Source organism: Camelus ferus, chromosome 29 (assembly GCF_009834535.1).
Source record: "Camelus ferus isolate YT-003-E chromosome 29, BCGSAC_Cfer_1.0, whole genome shotgun sequence".
Classification (NCBI taxonomy): Eukaryota; Metazoa; Chordata; class Mammalia; order Artiodactyla; family Camelidae; genus Camelus; species Camelus ferus.
This window is the reverse complement of record NC_045724.1, coordinates 17,738,936-17,765,899: the sequence shown is the minus strand read 5'-3', so window position 1 is coordinate 17,765,899 and position 26,964 is coordinate 17,738,936. Positions and strand designations below refer to the sequence as shown.

At 53.2% G+C, this 26,964-nt stretch overlaps 1 protein-coding gene across 2 annotated transcripts; it reads right to left on the bottom strand.

Moving 5' to 3' along the window:
* Nucleotides 1-24,441, bottom strand: VSIR (V-set immunoregulatory receptor). 2 transcript variants are annotated; one of them, XM_032469902.1, is made up of 7 exons: nucleotides 24,167-24,441; nucleotides 13,029-13,454; nucleotides 12,331-12,387; nucleotides 6,577-6,684; nucleotides 3,350-3,377; nucleotides 1,444-1,637; nucleotides 1-1,261 (listed from the first exon to the last, which is right to left on the bottom strand). In XM_032469902.1, the coding sequence occupies exons 1-7, from the start codon at nucleotides 24,246-24,248 to the stop codon at nucleotides 1,224-1,226; spliced, it is 933 nt and encodes a 310-aa protein (XP_032325793.1). In that variant the 5' UTR covers nucleotides 24,249-24,441; the 3' UTR covers nucleotides 1-1,223. The 2 variants fall into 2 exon arrangements, with proteins under 2 accessions (XP_032325793.1, XP_006181216.1); XM_006181154.3 differs by having other exon boundaries at nucleotides 1,444-1,640; nucleotides 24,167-24,439.
* Nucleotides 24,442-26,964: the final 2,523 nt, after the last annotated feature.

Below are 26,964 nucleotides of genomic sequence, written 5' to 3'. Positions count from 1 at the left end.
TGTGCTTTAAAACCCTTTAATCAAAATTCCACAAAGGACTCCCTTCATATATGTGTATAAAACAAACCCAGGTCATGCCCTGAAGCAGGAGATGGGAGGAGAGCAGACACAAGCCTTTCTATGGACGTGCCCTCTCCTCCCACCTGACAGGGTCACTCTGCAGTGAAGGCTCAGCACTGACTGAATGGAGAGGACTAAAGACTGGGGGGGGGGGGGGTCGGGGAGGAGGGCTCCCTAGGCCTCAGGCACCTCGGAAGCAGAGCAGGGATTGAACAGTCCCTTACAATCCATCCACAGGGTTGGGACTGCTGCCCACGTAGTTAATAGCATGCCCTCTTCCTCCTCAAAAGTGTCACAGTTCGGGCAGTACATTATGTGGTCACCATCTCTCTTGACTACATGGAAGAGGGGAGGTGGAGCCCTCTCTCTTACCTTCCCAGCAGGCCCCACTGGCTTGCCCTCACCCCCATCTGCGGTGAGTAGTGCAACCTCTAGCCTGGTTCCCATTGCCCAAGATGCCAGTTGGCTCACAGTGACCACCGTGCCCCAGTGTGTACTTCCTGTTTGGAGGCCTCTGGCCAATGGGCTCTGGGGACCAGAGTGCAGGCGGTGAGAGCCCCAGATTTGCTTAACCTGTTGACAGATCCTCAGAGAGTTTGCTGGTAGGAGGCAGCTGGGGAAGGCTCCCATGGCCTGGGGCCAGGCAGGCCCAGCCCCAGAGCCCCATGGTTACAAAGAGTGGGTCTGACAGATGCACAGCCCCAGGCAAGGTGGGAGAGCTGGTCTGCCACAGTTGGGAGGAGTCTCTCCACATCCTGTCCTGTGTCTCTTGCCTGGGAGGATAGCACTGGGAGGTCTACCCGGAGCCCAACTATGCTGTCCGGTCCCAAGGCTCATGTCCCAGGGAGAGAAGCCGCCACAGAGCTGGCAATTCTGGGATGTAGGTCATTTAGCACAGTAGCTGGTGAATTTCCAGTCTCTGGAGTGGGGTCTCAGCACCCCAGCATCCTTGAGACAAGAGTTGAGCAATCCAACACCTCCCTTCTGTTGTGTAGTATCCAGAGGGGTTGAGGGCCTGGCCATCAGGGGAATCTCAGAGTCTAGGCTTAGAGCAAGAAGGAAGAAACCAGGGCCAAGGCCAAGGGACCACTCAGAGGGCCAGCCCTGCCTTAAATGCACCTGCCCGAGGCCCAGCTACAACGGCCCACTGGCCCCCAGCTGGTCTAGATGGCCTCAGAGTTTGGGGAGTCAGGAACAGGGTCTGCAAAAGAAAGGAGAAGCAGAGTGAAGGGGGGAGTTCCTCTGTCCTTCATCCCCCAACCCCACACCATGAGCTGTGAGGACTTCCCAGGAAGGGTAGGGAGTGAAGCTCCTGCCCTGCAGGCCATGGAGAGGTCATGACCTTGCAAGCCATCATGCTGTGAAGGGGGAAGAAGCACCAACCTAGGGAGGGGAAGAAGACATCCCCAGGGCCTGGCGGAGACAGAGGAGTGTTGGGTTCGGAGAGCAGGTGCCGCCCAGACTCAGAAGGCTGCCGCTGGGCCACGTAGGACAGTGGGGGCCTGGGTTTGGCCTCCGGCATCCTCTGGGAGGGTGGAGAGATCTCAAAGCCAGGATTTTCAATTCCTTGAATGTTGCTGCTGGAAAATCAGAATTGAAGGTTATCTGTGCTGCATGGGACTTGACCTCCGCCCTCCCCACCAGCCCCACTTCTCTGCTCCCTTCTCACCAGCCTTCCCACCCAAGCCATAGCAGGAAGGGAGGATCTGGGACCAGAGAGAAAGGCCATGGGCTGCACTCTCCCACCTGAGCTGAGGGCATGTGACCCTTTTTTTTTTTTTTCGTAGGGAAAAGTGTATTTGCTAGACTTTCATGACCTATCCTGATTTTAAATCTAGAAATAAGAGCATGATTTATATTAGGTAACAAGCATTGGTGAATTTTACAAAAGGGTGATCACATAAGGGGCTTGCTTGTTCTCAGTGTTCAGGAGACACACTGCAAAACCTCTCCGGGCATCTCGGGCGTTTTCAGATGCTCCACCAGGGAAGTCAGATTTCTGTTACTACATATGTTAAATGTGGGGATAAGGCGCTATGAAGTGGCTGCCCATCGCAGAAACAGGGTTCATGTAGGGTTTCAGAGGACATGCTCAACATGAGTCGTAGCACAGCCCCAGCTGGCCCACTGCACCCCCTTGACCCTTCTCTCAGTGCAGTTCTTCACCTAGCTCCACCCTGTGGTCTGACCATCTGCCCCAGGCCCAGGCAGGAAGCCCAAGGCCAGGCACTCCAGGACACTGGCCTCAGGAATCTGGGGACAAGTCTCTCTTTGGTCAGTAGAGTTAATAGCATTAGGACTGGATGTCCCCACAGCTTGTCTAGAGCTGAAGGGGAGGCATTCTCTTCCCCTCTTCCTGCTTGGGAGTAGGACAACGTCTGAGGACCCTTCCCACTTTGAGATTCTAGCAGGACTGGTAGCAGGACTTCCTGTGACCTGTCTTGAAACACCCTTTCAAACACCCAGGGGAGCTCTGAATCTGGCATTGCAGGTACTGGGGCCAAGTTCCTAAGTGTGGCTCATTCCCAAGCATCCCCTGCGTGCTAGGCTTCCTGCCAGCTTCCTGCCCAGAGTGCACCCACACATGTTCCCTGTCTGTTCCATCCCCAACCTGCCACCCTGCTCTGAGCCCCAGTCAGCCTCTGCCTTTGTGGTTTGCAGTGGCCTGACAGCTTTCTCCTTGGGGCACTCTGCCGAGAGGGGCCACAACTCCAGGTGTGCTGGCCTCCTTTGCATGTTTCAGTGTCTGTTTGGGCTCAGCTGCTTCCCCCCGACTCCCCCACGCCAGCCTGGCTGACCACTGAGGCCCAGAGGTGGGTGCGTTGCTCATCCAGGCAGTGTTGGAGCTCAGCCTGCTGGGTGGGGAGTGGCAGGGAGAACAGCCCATCGGCACAGATGTGTCAGCCTCAGTGGCAGATGGCAAATGCCTTCTAACCAGTTGTGCCAGGCAGCTAAACAGGGGCCCTACTGCAGAGAACTATCTCTTTCCTGACAGCTGGTCCAGGGCCCAGGAAGGATCAGGAGGCCATATCTGTGTTCTCAGCCCTAACCAGTGACCACGGAGAAGAGGAGAAAAGATCCTGGTGAAGGCAGGAGAGTAGATCTGTCCTGGCTAATAGCTCCTCCTCCCCCTTATGCATTAACTGCTGCATAAATAGTTCGGATGTAGACGCTGACCTACAAAGACAGCAGTCCAGGGAGAGGCAAGAAAAGAGACAGCCTGCCAAGCCTTGAGTCAGGGTGGGGGCAGCTGTGGGAAGTGTTCTTGGGAAGGTCTCCAGGGCCTTACCTGTCCATCCGCACCAGCTCCTGGGCACCTAAGGACAGACAGACAGAGAAGCTAGTCAGAAAGAGAAGGCTTCCCCAGACAGTATAGCTGCCCTCACTGGCCGATGCCCCTGGGGGGGCAGGAGCAAGCCCGGGCAGGGCCGTGCTCAGTCCTGGATCCTACTTCCATTGGCTCAGGAAGCCCGTATGGCAGTTCTCTGCGTGTCTACCCAGCAGGTGAGGCCTCTGTAAACGGCCCATTTTGACCAAGGATAAATGAAATTTGGACTGCATTTTACAAGAATATAGGAAAACATTTGTTACCAGGAGACCAAAGGCAGCCAGTGATTACTCCTAGGGCTTAACTTGGTGATACTAGACATTCAGGACCAACCAAAGGCCTGGCTCCAGAATTTGCTGTTTGGAAATCTGTCACGTTTTGGTGGTCACCCATGATTTACCGTGTGGGAGTGTTGCAAGATCACTTCCTAATTAGAGTTCCTGGTCCTCTGTCCCATCCTCCACATTGCCCAATAGTGTGGCTTCCAAGGCAACATCTCTTAGACGAACCATAGGGGACCTCAGACCCCATCACTTCTCAGCCATTCTGCTACCCTCTACTTTGCATCTAAACTGCTGTCTTCCTGCCCCACTTTTGTAGTTCCCCACCCCCAAACTGACCAGATGCAGCGACCCCAACTTCCCTCTTTCTTGCAGCTCCCCCACGTACTCCCACAGATTCTTCTCGTTTTTTTTGAGCGCTTCCCTGCTGATTACGATGAGGAAACAAGCAGTAGGGGAGGGGCACAATAACAACCCCCAGGAGGAAGTTGCACAAAAGTTCCTGAAATCTCTGAGGTATCGGAATCATGGCTCCTTGTTTACTGGGCGACTGTGCGTCAGGCTTCATGCAGGTGTCCACGTTCCCTCAGTTCCCCTCTCCTCTGCCCAAGGGAAACCGAGTCCCCGTCTAATACAAGAGGGTTTGCTACACCCGTTGCCTCCGCAGTTCATTGCCTTCCTCAGTGCTCCCAACCCTCTTTCTCTCTTTTTGTCCTGCCCAGAGTGCACCACACACACTCCCCATCCACTCCATCCCCAACCTGCTGCCCCGCTCCAGGCTGCTCAGCCTCTGCCCTGTGGCCAGACTCCTGGCACTTCTGTTCCCATAATTCCAGTAACTGCTCCTCTAGAGTCTAGATCAAGAAAAATGACCCGAATCTCCACTCCCTGTCCATTTTGTACCTAGTTTCTCTAGCATCGTCCCCCCTGGCATCTCTTGTGTCTGTCTCTAAGCCTTCGATTATACAACTCATTTTTCCTTCTTCTTTTTTCTTTTCTTTTTTGGAGACGGCAGGGGACTGGCCTCAAAAAAATTTTATTAGATAAATTATTGATACCTTTCTGTTACCACATATATTAAATCTGGGGATAAGGTACTGTGATAGCCACCCATTACAGAAACAGGGTTCATGTAGGGTTTCAGAGGATATGTTCAACACTGGTCATACCGCAGCCCCAACTGGCCCACTGCACACCCTTGACCCATCTCTCAGTGCAGTTCTTCAGCATCCAGCTCCTCTGTCCCCTCCTCTGGGAAGCCCTCAGACTGCAAGTGTCCCAATGCTTGGAGTAGGAGATACTGTGTGCTGACCCCAGGCTCTCCATGTCCTAAGGACACCCCCACAGAGTTTTGGCCTGGGGATGTCCCCTCTGATTTTCCTCCCTCCAGCCTGGGACATGAGCAGAGTCTTGACCCAATCCCTGGGGACCCTGAAAGGAATGCTATGAGGCACCAAAGCCCCCCGCCCCTACCCAACACCAGCCTCTGCCTGGAATTTGTTTCCCAGTTCCTGCTCCCTGATGGAGGCAGCCTTGTGGTCTGGAGTAAGGGGGCCAGAAAGCACCTCTTTATTTGGGAGCCAAGCCTAGCTGGGCATGTCTCCCTCCTCGTCCCTTCCCCATCTCCATGTAAGTGCCACACGGATGAGCAAGGGTTGACCACAGGCTGACCACAGCTCTGCAGCAATTTCTCTCCCTGGTTGAGCCCCTGGTTTCCCCTTTCTGCTCCAAGCCCTTTACCCTCCCCCACCCCAGACCCAACTCTGGGGTGTTTCTGTAGATAGGCTGCCCTAGGGTTTTGTGAGAGGAATAAGGGCATCCTGAGAGGAAGGGAGAGGTGGCCATAGCCCCTGAGTAACCCACAGACAGAGGGACAGAGGGGTATCAAGTTGTTACCATCCAGCCAAAGGAAGTCAGGTGTGAGCCAAAGCCACCTGGCGACAGAGCAGTGGACAGAGGGGAAGAGGTCAGGGAGATGATGCAATGGTCCCCACCTTCCTGCTCCTGGAAGGCTAAGACTGGCCGAGGCTCAGGGGTGGGGTCAAAGGAAGGGCAAGGGGCACTGTCACCCAAAGAGATGAGCGAAAATGTATCTGTGGCCATGACTTGAAACCTGGCTCTACCATGTCCTCACTGGGTGGTTCCTTAAGTGAATTACTTACTCCCTCTGTGGTTCAGTTTGCTCAGCTATAAAATGGGGACAATGGTAGGACCAAACTCTTAGAGGTGTTATGAGGAGTCATGAGAGAATGTATACAGCAAGCCTGGCATGGTACCTGGCACAGCAGTCCTATGGGTTAGGGGTTGTTGGCTTTGAAGCTCATGCTGATGTGCATCTTTATTACTCAGATTCTCAGGATTATATTCCCGAGAAGCGTGAGTTGAAAGCTCTCTGAATCTTAGCTCTGCCACTTACTGAGTTACGTAACGTTTTGTTAGTTATTTAACCTGGCTGATCTTTGGTTTCTCACCCGTTATCTGAACCAAACTGTCTCCAAGATCCCTCCCAGTTCTGAGAATCCAAAGGTCATCTTGTCCCAACGATTACTACCAAAACAAGCCTACCCATACATTAAATCAGGTCCCCAAAGGATCTCCAAGTTTCCGCATTTTTATAAACCAATTTTATAAACCAATTTATACTCCACATGATTAGTCAGCCGTTCAGCAGATATTTATTGAGCACCAAGGCAGCACTGCCAGGGGCTGGTGGGCACTCACACCATAGAAGTGGCACACCTGGGTCTCCTCTCTCCACCATGGAGCCCAGTCCTTGCAAGGACTGTAGCAGCTCCTGTCTCTTGAAGAGCAGGATTGTGCCTGTCTTTGGCCTTTGGGGCTGAGCAGGGGGCTGGGGCAGGTCACTCACACATAACCCAGACAGGCAGGGAGGAAAGGGATACTCACGGCGGTTGGAAGCCACCTGCCTTTGCTTGTAGACCAGGAGCAGGATGAGGGGGAGACAGAGGATGCCCACGATGCAGGCGCTGGTAGCCAGGGCGGCAGCCGTAATGCCTGAAAGGACAGAGACGCAGCCCAAGTGAGGCCCCATTACCACTGTTCCTCTTGAGGGGAAGCTGAAGCCCAGAGATGAGGCCAGGAAGCAGGGGGACCCATCTTTATCCAGGCCCCACAGCCAGACCCTCAGTAACTCACAGAGGCATGAAAGGTCTGGGGACCCCAAGGCGGGCCAGAGCACCCAGAAATTAGGCCAGACACTTACAGCTGAGGCAGCTCGAGGGAAGAGAGAGAAGGGTCCTCATCCCAGCCCACTAGGAACAGCTTGATCACCCTGGGCTACAGGTGGTTCCCTAAAAAGGGAGAGACCCCATGCCACAGAGTTCAAAAGGAGTCAAAAGGAGCCCAGGTGATGAAAAACTTTTGGAAATAGTGGTGATAATTGCACAACATTGTAAGTGTAATTAATGCCACTGAGTTGTACACTTATAGAATTTGCCATTTTAACCTTTTTTTATTATATATGTTTTATCACAATAAAAAAAAATGAATAAAAAGCCCTATTTATCCCCTGAGAGATTCCTTAGTTCCAGAACAGGGCCTCTGAAAATGAGCTCACATGTACAATTCACAAGGAAAAAAGCTTGGGATGAGAACTAGGGAAATGTGAATCCTTGTCCAACATTTAAAAATTTTTTAAACCTTATAAATGACAAAAAAAAAAAAGTATAAGTTAAAAAAAATATTCAAAAGTTTCCTCCTCCCCCTCTTCCTTGGCCCCCTGGAAAGACATAATCACTGTCTGCAGTTTTCTTGTGTATAGTCTAGATACACCGTCTGCATATACAGCATATATGGGGTCACGTGACAAGTGCTTTTCCCACTTAGCACAGCGTGGACACCTCTCTGTATCGGCACTGAGATCCACTTCATTCTGCCTAGGGCTTTATCACATGGCTCACCCCAAATTTACTGAAACAGTCCCCTGTTGGTGGGTATGTAGGTTGCTTCCATTTTTCAACATAACTAATAACGTAGCAGTGAACTCCTCGCGTAGGCATCTTTGCTCACTGGGGCAAGTACATCCGTACATAAAACCCTAGTCGTGAAAGTGCTGAGCCAAAGCATATGTGTATTTTCTTTCAGGCTATTGCTAAATTGTCCTCCCCCAAAAAGTTGTACCTCCTCACGATCCCACCAACAGCATGGGAGGTTTGATTTATTTCAGTCCATCTGCTGACTCCAGGAGTTTAGCTGGGAACAGACGTGCCCTCAGAACCACAACCAGCGTAAACGCATTTCCTTCCCAATTTTGGCCCTTCCCTCTGACCAAGAAAGATGGGCTGGGATACCTTACTTGGCCCCGGGGAGCTTTGGAAAGGTGGACATGCCTCAGTGTTGCCTTTGCACTACTTATTTGGGAATAAAGGCTGTTTTTATATCTCATTGTGTTGCTGAACGACCCAGCCGTGTAAACAAGCTTTCGGGGGTTTGTTCATGCCGAGGAAGAGAACAAGCTGTTTTCAGGCGCTTTAGAAGTACCCGCTGGTACAGGAACAGTTGCTGTGCTCATTACAAAGCAAGTTCAACTCCACATTAAAGCAGGTTCCCCGCAGATCTTAGCAAGGCTGCACTTTGACGTGGAGTACTGAAAGTAAAATAGTCTATAATTCAGACGTTTGAGTATCTCTAAACCCCAACACAGGACCTTATTGTGGGCACAGAGAAGCTGGCTGCAAAGCGCTCTTATCTGGTCATCAAAGCAGGTCTCTTCTGGACTGGTACTGAGCAGCATTTGGTGTAGTCAGTCAGTGACCACTGAATCCGGCTCCCTGTCGGCTTGGCGCAGCCTCTCTGCCTGACTGCTGTCCCCAGGCAAAGACTCCCTGTTTGTGGCCCTGCTACAGAATCAGGACTTGGTTTCCTTACAACCTGGGCTGGGAGTTGAGGCTAGGGCCAAGAGACAGGGGTCTGGGGACAGCTCTGTGGACCAGCTGCCCTCTGAGGCAACGGGCTCCTCTGCAGAACACAGCCTCCCCACTCCTCCATGAATGTGGCCAGTCCCTGGGGGGTCGGGGCGGGAGCATAGCCACCAGAGCCAGGCTCTTGCTGAGGAGGTGATCAGGCACTGGCAGAGGCAGCTGCCTGGCCAGCACCAAGCAGTGTGCCAGGCCCTTACACAGCTGGGTGGGATGGGAGGGCCTGGCCTGCTCAGTGAGTCTTTGTCCCGGGCCTGCCAGCACCCCGAGGGTGTATATGGAGGAGGGAGTTCCGTGACACTGCCTGGTTCCCCAGGAAGAGGGCTGGATGAAAGCAAACCAAACATCCTGCTATGCTGGAGGGTAGGGAGGCTGCATCTCAGGGAGATGGGCTGCCCAGCCCCCTTTCCTGGATTCAGTGAAAAACCACAGCCCCTCAGCAATTCAGGACTCCTTGGGTACCACCTTCCTCAGTCCTACTCTTCTCTTGTCACCTCCCCTGCTGCCGGAAGCCAATGTGGGCATTCAGATGATTTCATAGACCAAATCCCCTCCTACTTCCCAAAGATAACATTAGGAGACTGGGGCTGCAGTTAGAGAAGGAAAATTCAAAGAGCTTCTTGGCTGTAAGCGTCATGAACTGATCAGGTGCCAAGGCTAGCTGTGAGACACCTGTCTTGCAGCAGGGACTGGGCTCTTTCCAAAGGGCAGTGGGGGGCAGTACCCAGTGGCCAGCCCTGGGGCCTACTAAGCACATGGGTCACCAGGCACTTGTTTCTAACCATTAGAAAACAGGATGTGTATCCACTGTCCACTGCCATCCACTTGCCATCCTGCCTTGGCACAGGGGAAAGGATGACTCATGAAGCCAGACCTAGAATTCTGCATTAGAAATAATAATAGCTAGCAGGTACACAGCACTTACTTGGTGCCAGGGATGGTTCTTAGGGCTTTCTTTACATAGAGTTACCCATTTTAGCCTCATAACAACTGGGAGAGTATGATTATAAACATCATTTCCATTTTATAGATGAGAAAACTAAGGCACAGAGAGGTTAAGCACCTTGGCTAATTTCAGAATCTGTGCTCTTAACCACTTCACTGTACTGCCTTTCACTGGAATGGAATCAAGTTGCAAATATGGCCAACAGAATACTTAATTTTTTAAATTAGTTGCCAACATTTTAAAATTGAGAGAGTTCATGTAAAATCTGGACTTCTGGCTTTGCTTGAAAATTCAGTGGCTCTGGCAACCCTGGTCCCCCCTCCTGACGCACAGCGGTTGGAACTGCACTTACAGATGCAGCTGCCTGCTCGCCAAGGTCTCTATCTCTCCCTACTGTCTCACCCACCAGCTCTCTGACCCTGGGGGCATTTAAAGTTTTGATCCCTGACTCAGCACCTTAGGTAGCACCGATTATCTCTCTGCTAGCAGGGGAGGGACTCAGTTGCTCCCAATTGCTCAATGGACACATGGTGCCCAGAGAATGGAAGCACTTACCAAAGCCCCCACACCCCACCCGAAAGTACAGCCAGGTTCCTTTTCATCTGAGACCACTTCCGCTCTAGTGCCAAGACTCCACCACAGCTGTAGTCTCCAGACCTCCAAAACAAAGAGTCTGGAAGGGGATTGAGAGAGGAGTCCAGAGCTCATTGAAACTATCCCCCTGCCTTTGACAGCTGGGACAGAAGCAGACATGTCCCTTTGGCCCATAAGGAGCCAATTTCCTACAGCCTATAGCTTGGGAAGCAGAGGCCAGAGTGAGGCTGCACATCCCTGTGAATTGGAGAGGAAGGAAAATGTCAAAACGTGAGAGCTGACATACCCAGCAAAGGAAACCTGACCCACTCTTAACAGTCAAGTTCAAGGTTCTGCCTCACCCTTGGGCTCTTATCAGCCAGACTTCTGGCATTTCCCAGGTGATTTCTGTTCCCTTAATTCCAGCAGTTGCTTCTCTAGAATCTAGATCAAGAAAAATGACCCAAATCTCTACTCCTCCATTTCACACCTGATTTCTTTAGCATCATCCCCTCCGGCATCTCTCATCTCTGTCTCCAAGACTTAACTCACACACCTTGTTCTCAGAAAATTAGCGTTTATAGAGGGGAGGGCCCCAGCACTCAGGCAGGGTTTGCACACTGAGAATCAGGTACTCTGACTTCTCCTCTTGGCTCAGGGAGTCTGAGAGACCGGGAACAAGTCCCTTCACCTGTCTGAACCTCAGTTTCCACATCTGTGAGATGGGGACAGTAGCAGAGGTGCCTGTTTCTACAGAAGCTCCTGGAGGCAGAAGTGGGGCTAGCGGTTGCTCAGATAGATGGAGTCATGGGGAAGTGAACACTCGTGGAGCCCGCCAGGTGAGGCTCACCCGGTCCTATGCACAGGGACACATGTTTGCACAGTCGTGAGACTGCTGCATGGGAAGGGAGGGGCTGCTTGGGGGCTCCCTCTCCACCCTCCTCAGGGAGTCACCGGTGGAGAAAGTGAGGAAGGCAGTGGCTTGGTGCCGAGGCCACACGTGAGCTCTGTGGTGTGCAGGCAGAGGGACTTATTCTTAGCTCCATGTGGGTCTGGCTCAGATAGAACTGTGTGTTCTAATTTTGTTCCTGGCTGGTCCATTGTTTGGGTCAAAGAAAAAAGAATAGTTTGAGTAGAAAGTCACCACGGCCTTTTAGTAGGGCTTTGGCAGGGGCTGTAGTTGAGCTGTTCCCAGTCCTGGCCTCTGTTTTTGTCTATGTCCTCCTGGAGGGCAGGAAGGAGGCCTGCACTTTTGTACAGCTCAGGACTCGGCAGGGGCTGGTCCACACTAGATACCCTATAAACACTAATGGAGAGAAGGCTGAGGAAGCCAAGACCTTCTGCTCTCAGAAGAGGGGGCGCCCCTAAGACGTCTACCCTTTGCCTGCTGTCTCCAAGCTGCTGGACATTCTTGCCTGACAAGTGCCCCCATGCCCTGTAGGGCATCTCTGGACCAACACCAGGGGGCTGACTGCCACCCATGGCACTGCACATCTAGGCTTCTCCCCAACCGTGGGAAGAAAGTGACATTCCCAGCGTGCTTCCCTTGTCGGCTGTGTGAGTTGAGGCGAGTTATGTCACCTCTCTGGGCTTCTGTGTCCATGTATATAAAGTGAAGACAGTGACACCTGCTTCACAGGGTTCTTACAAGAAACCACTGATACTTGGAAGGACTTGGCATGGTGTCTGGGACATAGTAGGAGCTCTAGAAAAGGCAGTTCTGTTCGCTTTCTGAGCCTCTTCCTCCTCCCTCCCCCACAAGCAGAACAAAGAAATTTTAAGTAGTTGAATCCAAGCCAAGAGGACCCCCACACACACAGCCCTCCAACCTTCCCATGTGGCAGAGGGCTGGTGGATAGGAGCAGTGCCCACAGAAAACAAGCTCGACAGCTTGTGGCACCCAGGACCTGTCATGTTGGCCAAAGGTCACGGCCAGGGCACAGCCCCACCCAGAGAGTCAGGAGCTAGGGTTCCAGGATGCAGCTTCCTCAGGCTTTGGGCCTTAGACAGAGCATGGGCTTCTGGGGGTTGCAGCCCAATGGCTCAGGTGGAGGAGGGAACAAAAGGGAGGGGCAGCAGCAAACGAGGAGGAATAGGGGTTCTGTGGGCTTGGGGTGATGAGGTCAAAGTTCAGGATGGGGTCTGGGTCCAGGAGGAGGACAGGAGAATAGAGAACCCAGAAGGACCAAGAGGGTGGTTCCTTACTTTCACTCTCCTTGGAGGAGGGTGGGTACGCGATGCAGTTGGATGGTGCTTCTTCGCCTGTGGGAGCGAAGAAAAGGGTCATTAGGTGGGCGTCAGGCTCAGGAAGCCAGGGAGGCTTGTCCAGGCTGGCGTGCCTCACTTTTGTCACAAGTACTCATGCTAGTGTCCCCTTGGCAGTGTTGGCCCAGCTGGAACCTGCAGGCACATGCACGCACAAGGGCATGTTCTCACTGCACGGCCGGGCATGCCCTGCCCACTGTCGTGCCACCCCAGGGGCCTGTGGATACCTGCCCTCACCCACACCTCTGTCTAGTCCACTACCCCTTGTCTTCTCACCTAGACAGACAGACAGACAGACAGACAGACAGACACACACACACACACACACACACACACACACACACACTGCTGTGGAACTGTCATGAGCAGTCACACTCCCAGCCCAGGATCATATACCCTCTCCCATTAAAAAGCCCCACCATCATAAATAGAGCCACCTACACCCTTCCTCTCCATCACAATGAGCTAACCAGAGAGACTGAGACAGCATCCCACCCCATCTCATTCACTCACCCTGTAGTACCAGCGCCACCCCCCACAGTCACACTGTCCTTCTCTCTGCTCACCCTTCCAGTCCAGCACAGAACCACACCCACAGGAACAACACCTCCCAGCTGTCCTGCAGAGGAAGCCCTCACCTCTCTGCACCTGCAGCTCCATGGCTCCATAGACCCGCTGCTCTGAGTGGTGGTGCCTGATCTCCACCACCAGGCAGCAGTAGAGGCCACCGTCCAGCAAGGTCAGGTTGCGCATGGTAATGGTGAAGTTGCCATGATGGTCCGAGGCTGACTCCAGCCCGTGGCTCTGTGCCAGATCTTGACTGGAGTTGGCCTGGTGGCCACTGTGGTGCAGGTGAAGGTCCTGGAATGTGAGGTTACGGATAGGGCGGCGCTCCGAGCAGACCTGCACCTCGCCCCGCGAGCTGCGGTACCAGGTCTTGTAGAAGGTCACTTCGTGCCCTTTGGCCATGGGGCCCAAGAGTCTGCAGGTGAGAGTGACATTCTGCCCCTCGGGACACACGTACAGGGAATATGGCGTGGCGACCTTGAATGCTGTCACCAGACCTGCTCAGAGAGATGAGAACATGTCACCTGCTTGAGACAGCGCCACTCCCAGTGCCCTCTGAGTAGGGAAGAACAATGGCCTAGGGTTTCAAAGATGCAAGTTCGCCAGCCACAAGCTCCAGGCAAGTCAGCTGACATCCGCAAGCCTCAGCTTCTTCACTAGCTCACAAACCCGACTCCATCCCAGGCTGTGTGGGAGAAACCACAGGAACTTCCCCCAGGTGAAGCTGGACAAGGTAGAGAGACCCCAGGCAGGCAGTGGACTGGGCCCAGCCAGTATGTGTCCCTCTGCCCGGTGGCTCATGTGCCCTGGACCCAGCTCCCACCCCTCTGCTACAGGCACTGTGGCTCTGCCCTGGCCTGGCCCCTGGCACTTCCAGCCTCCATGCCCGGCACCATCAGGTGGGAGGCAGGTTGGGGAGTAGAAGGCTGTTTGGGAACAGTGGTCCTTTGCTCTTGACCACCCATCTAGGGGCCATCAGCACCTCTGGGCCTGCCCATTCCTGGGGCTGGCCGTGCCTCCCCACCTCCTCATCAGTGAGCACTAATGGAGCATCTCCCTGTGTGAAGCCTATCCCAGGTGCTACATCTCACTTGGATGCTGAAGATGTGGCCTCCCCTGGGAGCTTATGACCTAGCTGGGCAGACAAGTCCTGCGTCTTGACAAAGTAACCCCAGAGGCTAAAGGGTAAACTGGTGCCAGCCTTCAGGGCACTTGGAGGAGAGAGGACATGGCCTTCCTGGGGATAGTCAAGGGACTTCTTGAAGGAGGGAGGGTCTTTGGGGTTGATGGATGGACAGGATTCCAGCAAGTAGAGAGGGTGCCCTGAGTCAGGTAATGGGGAAGCAGGAAAACCAAGGTGTCTCAAGGGCAGGGTTGGGGAATGCAGAAAGGTCATCTCATCCAGGCTCCTGCCTGCCACCCAATCTTAGAAATATTTTCTTTTTCATTGTTTTCAATAAGCAAGTGAAGCAATCCCCTCGTTCTCTTTACCCTACCCCAATCTCCCAGCTTTTAACCATGTTGACCCCCAAAAGCACTAGCCCTTAAAAACAGAAAATTCTATCTAGCTGTGAGCCTCAGCTTCCTCTTGTGTGCAATGCGGGAAATATTAGCTACAACACAGGGTTGAGAGAGGATGGAGGAGGGAAAGAGGAGGACATGAGATGTGAGCTCTCATGCCCTCTGCAGACACAGGAGGGATAGCTGTGATGATTAGATATTAGTGGTACTTTAATTTTGATTGGCATCTTAGGGGCTGTTGTGGGCAGACAGGGAAGAATTTGGAAATAGGTACAGGACCCAAATAGGTGTGTCCTTTCCATTGCCATTGCCTGAACCCAAAATAACAAGGTCACTTCCTTCTCCAAATGCCCCTTCCCTGCCTTTAGAACCCACCCCCCACCCCAGTTCCCTTGAAGAGCTGAAATCCTGGTTCAGTCAGGAGAGAGGCAGCCTGGTGTAGCTTTGGCATTGACCCAACCTGCACTGGAGCCCGACAGCTGTGCATTACTTAGACTCTGAGCCTTAGACTCCTCACTGTAAAGCACAGAAGGGGAAACATGTCCTGTCAGAGCTGAGACAGAGTTACAGATAATTTATGTGGAGTGCTCTGAAAGTTGGTCCTTGATACCTGGGAGCTAACTCATTTCTGCAACTCAAGAGATATTTCCTTCTACATAATAGAATGGAGAAGCCAGCTTCAGATTCTTTCCTACTAAGGTGTGAATGACTGACAACAGCTGTAACCCAATCTTGGCATATTTAAAGCAGAGTGCAAGAAGGCAGCAAAGTCATGGCCTGAAAGGATAGTTCTGCAAAGGTGGAGTTTAAGCCCCAGAAGGCAAGGACAGCAGATACACACCAGAGCCTCCCACTCACTCTACCCACATGTGAGAGGGAGCCATGTTTTGGAGCCCCAGATTTTTGGAAAGTCATTGCTAAGGTGAGCAGAGATTTCAGAACTACTTTAGCAAGATGCTGAACTCCTTTTCAGGCAAAAATATAGAAGCCCAGAAAGGGAAAGTGGTTTGCCTGAAGTTCCAGAGGGTGTGAACTCAGAACCTGGGGTATAGGGGCTTCAGGTAAAGCAGGATCTAGCTAGAACTAGAAGAAGAAGAAATAGCATGTATTGTGCTATGCTAAGTGCTTTATGGGCATGTCTAACGGCCCTGTAGAGTTGGTGTTATCTTTATTCCTGTTTCACCAATGAGGAAACTGAGGCACAGAGATGTTAAGAAACTTACAGAAGGTCACATAGCAAATAAGTATGAGAGTCAGAATTAAACTGAGGCACTTAGACACTGACTGACAGAAAAAATTTCAGAAACTGGCAGCATACAGGCCATACCCAGCCTTCAAACATATTTTATTTGACTCTGAAAGTATTTTACATTTTTTTGTAGATCACCAACATTTAGAAACCAGGAACTTGATAGGAAAACTCTGACCTCTAGGTTCTCTTTGAAAATCAAAAGATTAACATTAAACCAGCTTTCCTACAAGGCAGTCATCAGCTTGAGCTGAGTAGCAGCCTCCCCTTTAGATGGGGAACTGCCATTCCAGCTTGCCACAGTCCCCACTACTCCCTAGTGTCTCCACCTGGCCTGCTTCACTCCACTCCCTCACCATAAATGCCCCGTGGACATTTGAGTTTCTGATCCATGACTGTGGCTCCTTGGGCTAACCAGGGAGGGATTCTACTGCCCAAGCCCATTGTCCTACAAATGTGACCCTCAGGCTCAGAGAGGAGCTGACCTACCCAAGGTCCCCAGTGGAAGCGTAGCTGTAGAATTATGGCTGTGCCAGTAAATGGAGGTGGGGAGTTGCTACAGAAAGGATCTTCTGAGGAAGAGCAAAAACCTACCCAAAGAGTAGACCCCGGATTATCTCTGCCCTGCACACCCCCTTTCCTTAGCAGGCCATGTGGCAGCTCCCACCAGCATCTTTCCCAGCTGGTTTTCCCTTTTCCCAAAATCTTCAGTCCCAGAGCTTCCCCCAAGGGTGGGGGCTGAATCCAGATTCAGTAGCATTTGCTCATGCACACACACCTTGGGGGCTATGGGGAGGCTGGCTCAGTAAAGGCCAGGGCCGTAAGTCTGGGGTGGGTGGAGGAGGACAGGCAGAGTTAGAGATGGAGGCAGAAGGAAGAAGTGGAGCACAGAGCTGAGTGGGGTGGGGATGCTACGTGGACAGAGGTGTGGTTGGGGTAGGGCCAAGATGCTGGCAAGATGAAGCTTCCTTGTGGGTGGGGTAGGTGTCGTGAGAACAGGGAGGTGGGGCAGGGTGGGAGCAAGCAGCAGGGCCTCCAGCAAGGCGGCAGGCCCAGAGCCCTCTGGGTCCAAGCAACGGTGTTAACAACCACAGAATGAGGAGATCTTAGCCCGAGAGGCAATTTACTTGAGGACTCACAGAGAGTTAATAGTTAGAGTTGGGGAGAAGCATTGCTCAATCCCTAACACCCTATATGCCCCAGAAGGATCTCTTCCCCTTTTAGAAAAAGGAGAAGCTTCATTGGACTTTAGGTTTGGGTGTGGACGAGAGGGAGTTCAATTTCAGCAAAAAGGCCAGACAAGAGCGGGCCAGGCATCCACAGGGTTTGTCCTGGAGGAGAGAAAACATCTTGTTTGTTGTGTCTGAGACTCCAGCCAGGACAAGGCGTGAAGGCAGCCTGTCCTTAGGGGGACTCTCAAGGGCACGGCCTTAGGGAAAATAGCACACATGCCCCACGCCATCCACAACTGCACATGTGCACGTGTGTTATCAGGGCCTATAAATAGCCCATCTGGAATTATAATTCTTCGGCAGGAGGATGTTGCTTATTGTCAGGAGCAGATCCTTTTGGACACCTGGGGCATTGTCGGAGAGTAGGGGGAGTGGGTGGGGAGGAAGGCCCCTGGCTCCAGGGTGGCCAAGGGCATGTGGGACAGGAAAATGCCCCCCGCCCTCGGTCTGAGCCTGTGTCCGCATGGGAGCCATGCATCATTGTGCTGTACTTGGGGCCCAGCACCCAACTCCAGCTCCTACCAGCTGCTGGGTAAGGCAGCAGAAGCAGCTGGAGGAAGAATGCTGTGAACCTGGGAAATTCTGGGTCTCAGGATTACTACTTTGGCCTGAGGAGGCAGATCCCCAGGCCCTAGTCCTCACTTAGCCATGCCCTTGCTGTGTACCTCTGGGCAAGTCCCATCCTTCTCTGATCCTCCCTTTCTTCATCCTATCTTGAGAGACTCCCCACATTCCTAGGCCCCCTCCAGCTCTGAAACCCTGTGTCAGGTGAGAAGGATTGTCTTTCCTCAGAGCAGAGGAAGGAGGCAGGAATGAGCCACAAAGGTGATCATGAGCATTTGTGAGCACTTCTTACATGTCTTTATACTCACCTCATTTAATCCTCATAACACCCCTGATGTAGGTATTATCATCCCCATATTTTAAAGATTATTTTAAAGAAATAGACTCAAGAGAAGTTAAGCGGTTTGCCCAAGGCCATAAGGCCCCATGTGGCTGAAGTGAGGCCCACACCCCTGACACGCCAGCACTGCAGACAGGAAGAGCCCCCCACCCCCAAGCAGGTGGGGCTGATGCCTCATCCTCCAGCTACTTAGAGAGTGAACTGACCTCCAGTTGACTTCTGCACTCTCCACACAGCCATCCTTACTCTGCCTCAGACCCAAACTGAAAACATCTTTCATTCCATAAATATTTACCAAGGTCCCAACATGAGCCAGGCCCAAGGCAGAGAGGCCATGGGGGTGCAGAGTTCCTTAAGGAACTTCTGCTCAGAATTTAGTCCTGCTTCTGCCGCTTTCTAGCAGTAGGATCCTCAGCCACAGATGGGCTAAGCCTCTTGTAATAGTTTCTGTTCCAGGGCAGAGGAAAGGAGCTCTTGTTTGGCTTCATCTCAGGATGCAAGTTTTTGTGATCTTCCCTCTAGCAGGCACGTTGTGAAACCCTGTGGGTGTGCACGGGATGGGTGTGTGTGGGTGTGGACAGGCCTGTATATTTTCCCTAATGGGGCGTGAGCTTGGCCTGCAGTTGCCAAGGCAACACCCCAGCCTTTGGAGGTGGGTCCCAGGCCTGAGTAATCAGATGAGGCCCCACCCAAACAGCTGAACTCTGTCCAGCTGCTAGGGGTTGTAAGTAAACAGTTACTGATGGCCTGCTGTTGCTGGCCCTGGGCTAGGTACAAAAGGCCCTCAGAGATACCCTCACCCTCCGAGGGGGCCCCAAAAAGACATGGACCTGGTCTCCAGCTCTCTGCCAGGCCCTGTCCTCCAGGACAGTCCATGGAGGGTATAAGGAAAGGCTAGGCTTTGTCTTTATCACAATGCAGAATGCAGCGGGAAACAGAGGCAAGGACCAAGCAGGACTGGTCCTGATTCCAGTGCTAGGCTCCAGGAAGTAACCCTGGGGTGAGGGGCTGAGGGCCCAAAGCTGGCAGGTCCACCCCTAGGGCTCCGTGGCTAGTGAGGACAAAGGGTATCTCAGATGTGTTTATTGATACCTGCCCCCGGCAGGAAGTGGCCATTCACATCAGACCAAGGAGACAGGGAAGGGGAAGCCAGGCTCTATAGGAGGAAGTGGCACTTCCAGCACCTTGGGAAAGCATCGATGCATCCGGGGCTGGAGGCTGTTGGTCAGCACACCTCCTCGGGGAGGGCCTGGGCGGCTGGCCAGAACCACACCAGTGGATGCTTCTCTGGACGACTCTTTCCCCAACTCTCCCATGCCCTCCCTGAGGACGACTGTATGTGGCCCAGACTACCAGCCCCAGCCAGCTACCCTCAAGATCCTGTGCTGTAAAGACTTCCTAAGGTTCAGATTCACATCTTTCTGTGCTCTAACCTCAGTTGAGGAGTCTCAGGGGTAGTGGTAGTAGCTGGCACTTACTCTGTGCCAGCATCATTCTAATCACTTTCACATGTATTTGCTTATTTAATCCTCCCTCCCTAGGAGGTAGGTACTATTATCATCTCCATTTTACAGATGAGGAAACTGAAGCACAAAGAGGTTAAGTAACTTGTACAGAGTCTCACGAATAGTAAGTGGTTGTACCCAGGCCATCTGGCTCCAGAAGTCTGGAGTGTAGAAGTAGCCAGGGATTGACTGGATGCTCCACCTCCTTCCTGCAGATGGACAGGATGACCTGGCCAGCGAGGCTGCAACTCCCTCTCCCGCTCTCCCTGTGACTGTTGGAACAACAACTTGGCCCCAGTGTCGGGAGAGGACCCAGCTCGAGCCACTATATTTATCTGGGGGAGGCGACAGAGGCTGGGAGAATTAGGGACAGGAAAGGCCTGCCGACCCTGTCCTGACTTCTTAGGATCATGAGCACTGTTCCCTTCTCTCAGGAGAGCAGAACCATCCCCCTGCCACCAGCTGCCACTCCTCACGATGGTGCATGGTGCGTCTGCTTCTGCAGTGAGGGAGGGGAGCTGACGATGTCTGTAGGGTAGGTAGTTTTACTTTCAGTTTTATGGCATTAAATAATACTGAATCACATAGAGAGAAGTTTATTCCCTTTTTGATTCTCTTTCAGTCCTGATTACATCAAAGAGAAAGTCCCAGTTTGATGCCAGTATGTCTTCAAAGCATCTGTTACTTGCTAAGCTCTTTTTTTTTTCCTTTCTTGCAAGGTACAGCAGGCTTAGAGCCTTCCCCAGGCTATAGTTTCCAACTAAAATTTACCTTATTTGGTTTTCCTATTATGTACTTTTATGGTTTTGTTCTATTTATGGCAAGTGATACTGGCTTTCCATTTATGGCAGTGATATAAAGTTTCCTTCAAAAATCTATTTACTTAAGTAAATGAATAGATTTCAAGAAAGTACATATGGTGATAGGCAGACACTGTAGAAATCCCCAGAGTGATGAACAAATGACTGAAGGTCAGGAAACATCATCATAGAATTACCCTTCAGATGCGAGTGGTCAGCCTTGCTGAGACCATGGCACCCAGCCTGCCCAGGGCTCAGACAGAGGGGATGTGTGGGTTTGTGGTCCCACAGTAAGTGAACAGCAGAGGCAGGACTTGACCTTCAGTCCGCATGGGAAATAAGATCCTATGTAGAAAGGTTAGGGGACTAGGCTGGCTTGGTCAGAGCAGGGCAACTTCAGTACTGAATTCCTGACGGGCACAATGGTGGCCCTTGTCTTTCTGGGGATGGTCAGCCAAAGAAAATATGCTGAATGTTAAGATCAGTTGCAAGAAGGACCCCAATGAGTCCAGCAAACTCTAGGCCCAGCTTGCCTCGAAGCTGCAAAGTCCCCATCTCTGGGGACTTTAGGAGGAGAATCTACAGGCCCTTCCATGGATATTTCACACTGTAAGGGCCTAGAGGGGACTGGGCCCAGCATGCAAACCTTCAGACTTCCAGGGTTCTAGAGAGTCCTATCCCAGGGAAACCAGTCAATGCCTTCCCATGCTCCGGGCACTCCGCCAGACCCTACAGACAGCAAGGAGCTCAGATGGTGAGCCGATGGCATGCGGTCTCCAAAAGCCAAGAGGCAGGATCATACTACACAGCGTTCACCAGGTGCCAGGCACCGGGTTAAGTGTGCACTGACTTCACAGCAGCCCTCTGAGGGAGGTGCTATCATCACCCCTATTGGAGAAATGAGAGAACTTGCTCAGGGATGCTGAATAACCTGCCCAAAGCCACAGACAGCCGAAGGCCATCTTGGGATTTGAGCGTAGGTCTTGACTGACCCCCCAGGCCAGACTGCTAAGTACCAGGGCTGTACGGGAATGCAGGCATACAGGGCGCACAACTCCAGGTCTCTCACTTCACCGTTCCCACACAGGCTGGCCTCAGGAAGGCCTTGGGCATGCCAGTGCTGCTGCTAAGGGGATCTGAGGGTCCATCAGAAGCTGTACCGTGGATCTCTAGTTAATCCTCCCCTGGTAAGGCCAGACTGCTCCTGGATGAACAGTTGGCTTAAAACCTGGGGCCTCAAACTCAGTCTGTGGGCTTGGTCAATGCTGGTTGAGAGGGGCACTGCCAGTAGACCCGATGGGCACCGAGGACCGTTTCCTTCCTCTCTTATTTCCCTCTGTCTGCTTGGACTAAGATCCCATATGTGTGTGCGTGTAGGAAGATAGCCTCTTTCAGCCTCCCAGCCACGTACATCCCACCTGGGCCACCCTCTCCTGGGGAGATTAGGCCCCAGCAAGGAACATTTGCCCTGCTTGGGGGAAAGCAGGAGCAACCAGCCCTGCTCAGCAAGGGGCTCCCCAATATTGCTGGGTGCCCCGGCATTGAGTAGATGCCTCCTTAGGCCCGTGGGCTGGCCTCAAGGCTGCTTCTCTCCATCCCAGGGCCTCTGGGCAGAGGATTGTGGATTTCCTAAGAGCTGATCATTGATGTATCAGAAGCTTGCACCACTGGGTTACTCAACAAGGTCCTGCAACCCTGTTTACTAGGAGGGGAAGATGGACTCTCCCCTCCCTGGCCCCAGTGTGCCTCAGTGGGCTAGCACCAGAGTCTGGGACTCCTGGGTCAGCCTGTGAGGACGTGGCAAAGTCAGTAACTTCCACAGGTCCTAGGGATGCCAACAGGGACAGGAGAGGCTCTCCCACCCTTGGGGTCTGCTGGGTCCTGGCTCCCTGTGTGCCTCCTCAACCCATCTCATCCTAAGTCAGGCCCAGGAAAGGGTCACCTGCAACTTTTCCTGGGCTCCTGAGTGCCATGCTCACCACCACCATTCTCCATGGTGTGGGCCCAGCCCCAAGAGCTAGAGAACAGGTCTGCACCAGCCATTTCCATCTCACCTTCCAAAAGCATAAAGGCTTTGTTTAACCTTGAGCAATCCTGCCCAGGGCAGCCGGGCACCTCAGCACACTGGTGAGCGGGTCTTTCCTATTCACGGACCCTCTTGGCCATACCTGCAACCAGGCCTCCCCATCTGTTGTCCCCCTTGCTGCACACTGTACTGGAGAATAGGATGTACATTGATTAGCATACCCATATTACAGTTAAGAATACTGAGTCCAGGGTAGTTCAAAACTAAGAGAATTCTCCTGACTCCTTTCAGTGGAAAGCTGCTTCAAACCCTAATTATGTCCCTGAGCTGGGCCCAGGAAGAGATGGAGTCCCAAGCTGATTAAGTAGCCCGGACCTCTAGGGGCGAAGTCTCCTGGCTGTGTAGACGATATGCAGTGAGGGGCTCTGAGCCTCTCTGCTACCGGGTGCTCTGCAGGCTGGCTCCCTAGCCCTAGTTCTCTAGGACTCAGTTTCTCAAACTGGGGCTGCTGAACAGAGAACAGCCCAGGCAAAGGAGGACAGGTTGGGGTAAGAAAACTGAAGGGCCTCTTGGGGGGTCACTTGGAGAGTATGGGGCAGGGCAGGTGGTCTGTGGTGGGCGGGATGCTGGCCTTCCTGCCTGCCACCGTGCCCTGCTCCTTTGGGAATCAGTGTCCACCATGAGCCATGGCTTTGGTGCAGACATTGCTCCCTCACCCCCTTTGGCTCTTCCTGGGGAGCATCCAGTTCAGGGCTTAGGCAGCTCTGCCGGGGGTTGTGGGCTCCCTCCTCCTTAGAGCAGACCCAGGCCAGCTTCCAAGTGCAGAGACAACCTGCTGCCCGCAGGTTCCCCAGTTTGTTTCTCAGGTGTTTTCCAGATTCTCTCAGACTCCTCCTCTTGCTCTCACCCTGTCCTGCCCGTCCTCCTGTTCTTCTGGCTCACCCATTGGGTCCCTTGCCAAGCTCCCCACCTCCCTCCTGCCTTCCTCAGACTCCCTGCATGACTCACACTTTCCCTGAGCCTTCCCAGGGAAAAAGTTTGGAGTTTAGTTCCATAGGCTGCCTGCTGGCCCCTTCTTCCCTTGAGATCCAGCTTCTTCAGTTCTGGGCAGGCAAGAACTAGGGGCCAGGCTGTGAGTACAAGGACCTTTGCCCCTCCCACCCCCATCAAGGACCCCCTGTGTTCTGACAAGGATACTACCTGGTATTATGACAGTCTAGACTTTGGAGGCGGAAACTGGCATTTCCCTGTGTATGGCTTCTGTGTCTGAGCTCAGGAAACTGAGGCCAGAAAGATGCTATATGTTATCCAAGGACCTAGAAGGGGCTCAGAGCCAAGCTGGGAAGTGTCTCACATTCTCCCCAGTGCCCCACACTGGTCCCTGAGCTACAGCTTTGCTAGGATGCCAGGAACCAGATGACCACAACTCTCAGCCATCAGACCCTCAGGTTAAGGACCAGATGGGCGCCCATGTGCAGAAGCAGACCAGTGCCCACACTGACCAGTGCCCACCAAAGCTCAACCAGGAGTGTCACCAGGGTACTTGGCACTGGCTAAAGAGTACACAACTCCTGCACCATGTGAGATCCTGGAGCCCTGAGGCGGGGCAGGGAGATGCCACAGGTGTGAAAAGTTAGTGACACCCACTAGAACACAGTGGTCTGTCTCCACTGTGTTTACCTCCTATTTTACAGAAGGTGCTCATGCCCTGGGCTCTCTGAGCAGGGAAGGGTTGGAAAGGCAGCTGCTTGGCAGCTGTCCGAGCATACAGATATGCCAACTGCCTAGCCAGGGCACTTGGCAGAGAGCGGCTGCCCCCTGCCAAGCAGTCCCAGCAGCCTCCCTGCCGCGGGATGGGAGTCACGGCATGCTGAAGGGGACTTCCAGGGCGCCCCCATCCGACCTGTGACCCCACCCTGCCCGCGGTGTTCCCAGTACTTCTCCCCAGCACCCAGGCTCCCACCAACCTTACCTCGGGAGGCAGCCAGGAAGAAGGCAAGCAGCACAGGCCCCCAGTGCCGGCTGCCAGCCTCCGGGACTGGGGGGACGCCCATGTCGCCGTCGGGCAGAGGGTCGTCTAGGACAGCCGGGCCTGAGCGGGGGCCCCGGGGTGCGCAGGAGGCACTCCTGGTTCGCAGGGAGAGGACGGGACGCGGCTGGCGGGGAAACCTCCAAACAAGTGAGTGTCGAGCGAGTGAGCGCAGCGGGCGGCCCGAGAGCGGCCCGCTCCGGGGTTCCCACAGCGCCCCCGAGCGGCCGTGGAGGGCACTGGCTCTCCAAGGGCCCCGTGGGAGGGGCTTCCTGCTGACTCACAGTGGGCTGGCCCTGTAGATAGGGGAGCCAGGCAGTGTCCCAGAGAGTCAACGCCACTTTATTGCCAGTTTAAAACCTTTTCTATTCTCCTCCATTCCTGTTTGCAGAGGATTCATATTGTTGCAAAGCCTGAGAAGTATATCTGTGTCTAATTTAGCATGATAAAAAGTCATCATAGATTCTATCAGCCCTCACCCACCAGCAGGGGCTTGTACCCAGCATTCTCCCGCCCAGTAGAGGAATGAATGGATGGATGGATGGACGGATGGATGGATGAATGAATGGATGAATGAAATCTGACTTTTGTAAAGAGCTAGCTGAGTTAGAGCAGGCTTGACTGTAGCTTCCAGAGCCCGCAACACCCCCATGCACATGCACACATTCACAGATTCGGCACAGGTGCAGGAGTACACAGCAGGCTTGGCACATCTCTACACTGGGACACACACACATGTGTATGTGTGCATGTGCACGTGCATCTTCGGATAGTGTGTCTCATGGAAAGTCAGGGCTCCTCTCACCCAGGCCATAGCTTCACCTCCTGCCTTGCAGTCTCTCTCACTCCCTGCACGTAGATGTCTGCAGGACTCTCTCACAGCCCCCACCTCTGGTCCTCTGCTCTTGCACTCCACCCAGGACTGGCACCACTGGTAATGACTCTCTCCTCTCCTCCCAGTTCTTCTCATCCCCTAGGGCTTAAGTGAAGTCCTTCTTCACAAAGTACCCTGAACTTCCCCGAGGGTCCTCCTCCAGTCCACAGCCCTTTTGATTATTACACCAAGCCTGAGGTTTCCAACCAGCTGATCTTCACCTGGGTTTATCTGCCTTCCTGAGCTGGACTATGAGCTTTTGGGGACTAGGGCCTCTCCATGATGTTTCTGAGTCCCTGGCACAAAACTGGACATAGGGAAGATGTTTAATACACTCTTATCTGAATAGACAAATTGATGAATAAGTGAGTAAGTGATCTCCCAAATAGAAGTGTAGGTGACAGTGGATAGTGCCAGGGGTCGGGGAGAGGGAGGGCACAACAACTGTACCCAGTTTACCCCAGCCTGGGTAAAGCTTCCAAGGGCTTTGCTGGCCTGTTAGAGATCTTGAGCTCACAGGCGTCACCCAGGCTGAAGGACAGAGGACAGCCAGTGTCCATGTAGGTCAGGAATCAAGGTGGTAAGACTCAGGGGAGCCAGGAATTCTGGGTGACCCATGGGTGGGCTGGTCTAAGTCAGAGGCTCTCTGAGAGTTCCCAGCTCTCATTCCTAGGCCACAGAGGAAGAGTGGGCATCATGCTATTACTAGGTGAACTTGCATAGGCCCAGGCCTTCTGGAGCCACGGAGCCCCCTGGGAGGGCTGCTCTAGAGATTTCCAGGACATAACCCAGGTCCTTGATCATGATTATGACACCACTTTGGGAGACAGCCCAGGGCCTTGCTGCTGGCAGAGTATGAGTTCTTCCACCCAGGGAAGCTACAAAGCCAACTGAAACCAGGTGGGTGCTGGGCCCTTTCCCCACCTTGCCATCCTCTGGCAGTGGTGAGGAGGGGTCACTGAAGAGTGAGACTCTGGAGCACCTGCCTTCCCTCTCCCCACCCCTGCCTGGCCTTGCCCAGGCCACCCTTGAAACCAGACTCTCTGCCCCAGGGCCTAGAAGGTAAGTGCAGAAAGCCTTGGATAAGGGAAGGGGAGCAACTGCCTCACCGCCCCCTTCCCCAGAGGGCGAGAACACCTGAGCTGGGCTCAGTCTCCGTCCCCTCCCCACCACATTGTCCCCAACTCAGCCTCCTGAGTTTGCATCAGGGTGAGACACAGAGGCATTGCCCAAGGTGTGGGCATGGTCCAGAAACCTCAAGAACTCTTTCTTCAATGCCAGGGCAGGAAGGGCTTGACTGAGAGGGCCTTTGGGGTGCTGACTTCCTCCTCACTCCAGAGGGCAGGGGAAGTCAGACCTACCTTTGCCTCCCAAGCTCAGGCCTGGTCTTGGAGAGAAGGGGCTCTATTAGAGCCCTCCCACCCCCCACCCCTCTCAGCCCCTGCAGCCTGCACGATGGTAAGAACCACTTCCAGGAGTCTAGGGAAGTGGGAAATGTCAGCACCCCCACCATGTCAGCGGGTCTAGAATCTGGCCTCCTTCCTGTAGGGCGGCACTCGTGTGCTCTTACTGGCAGAAGGGGGCTCAGGAGGACGCCATGCTGAGCTCCTTCTCCGTAGTGAGTGCTCTTAGCTGCATCCAGGACCATGAAGAGCCACAAGATGCACACAGTGGCCTTCCTTGACAGTCATCTGTACTCAGATATTTGGAGACCCCACCACTGTTCTTAATGAAAACCAATACAAGCACGTTATAGAGAAGACTGAAATTTATCTGAGCTTTCAAAGATAATGAGAGGTCTCAAAGATCTTACATTCTTGAGACAAACACTTCAGGCTTTTCCCCAACTCAGTGCAAGTTCCTGCTC

Bases quoted from the DNA above. Each gene is read 5' to 3' on its own strand.
- VSIR (XM_006181154.3), bottom strand. From the start codon at position 24,248: ATGGGCGTCCCCCCAGTCCCGGAGGCTGGCAGCCGGCACTGGGGGCCT. The intron at 13,455-24,166 runs GTAAGGTTGGTG...CTCTCTGAGCAG, and splicing joins CTTCCTGGCTGCCTCCCGAG to GTCTGGTGACAGCATTCAAG. The intron at 12,388-13,028 runs GTGAGGGCTTCC...TCGCTCCCACAG, and splicing joins GGAGCTGCAGGTGCAGAGAG to GCGAAGAAGCACCATCCAAC.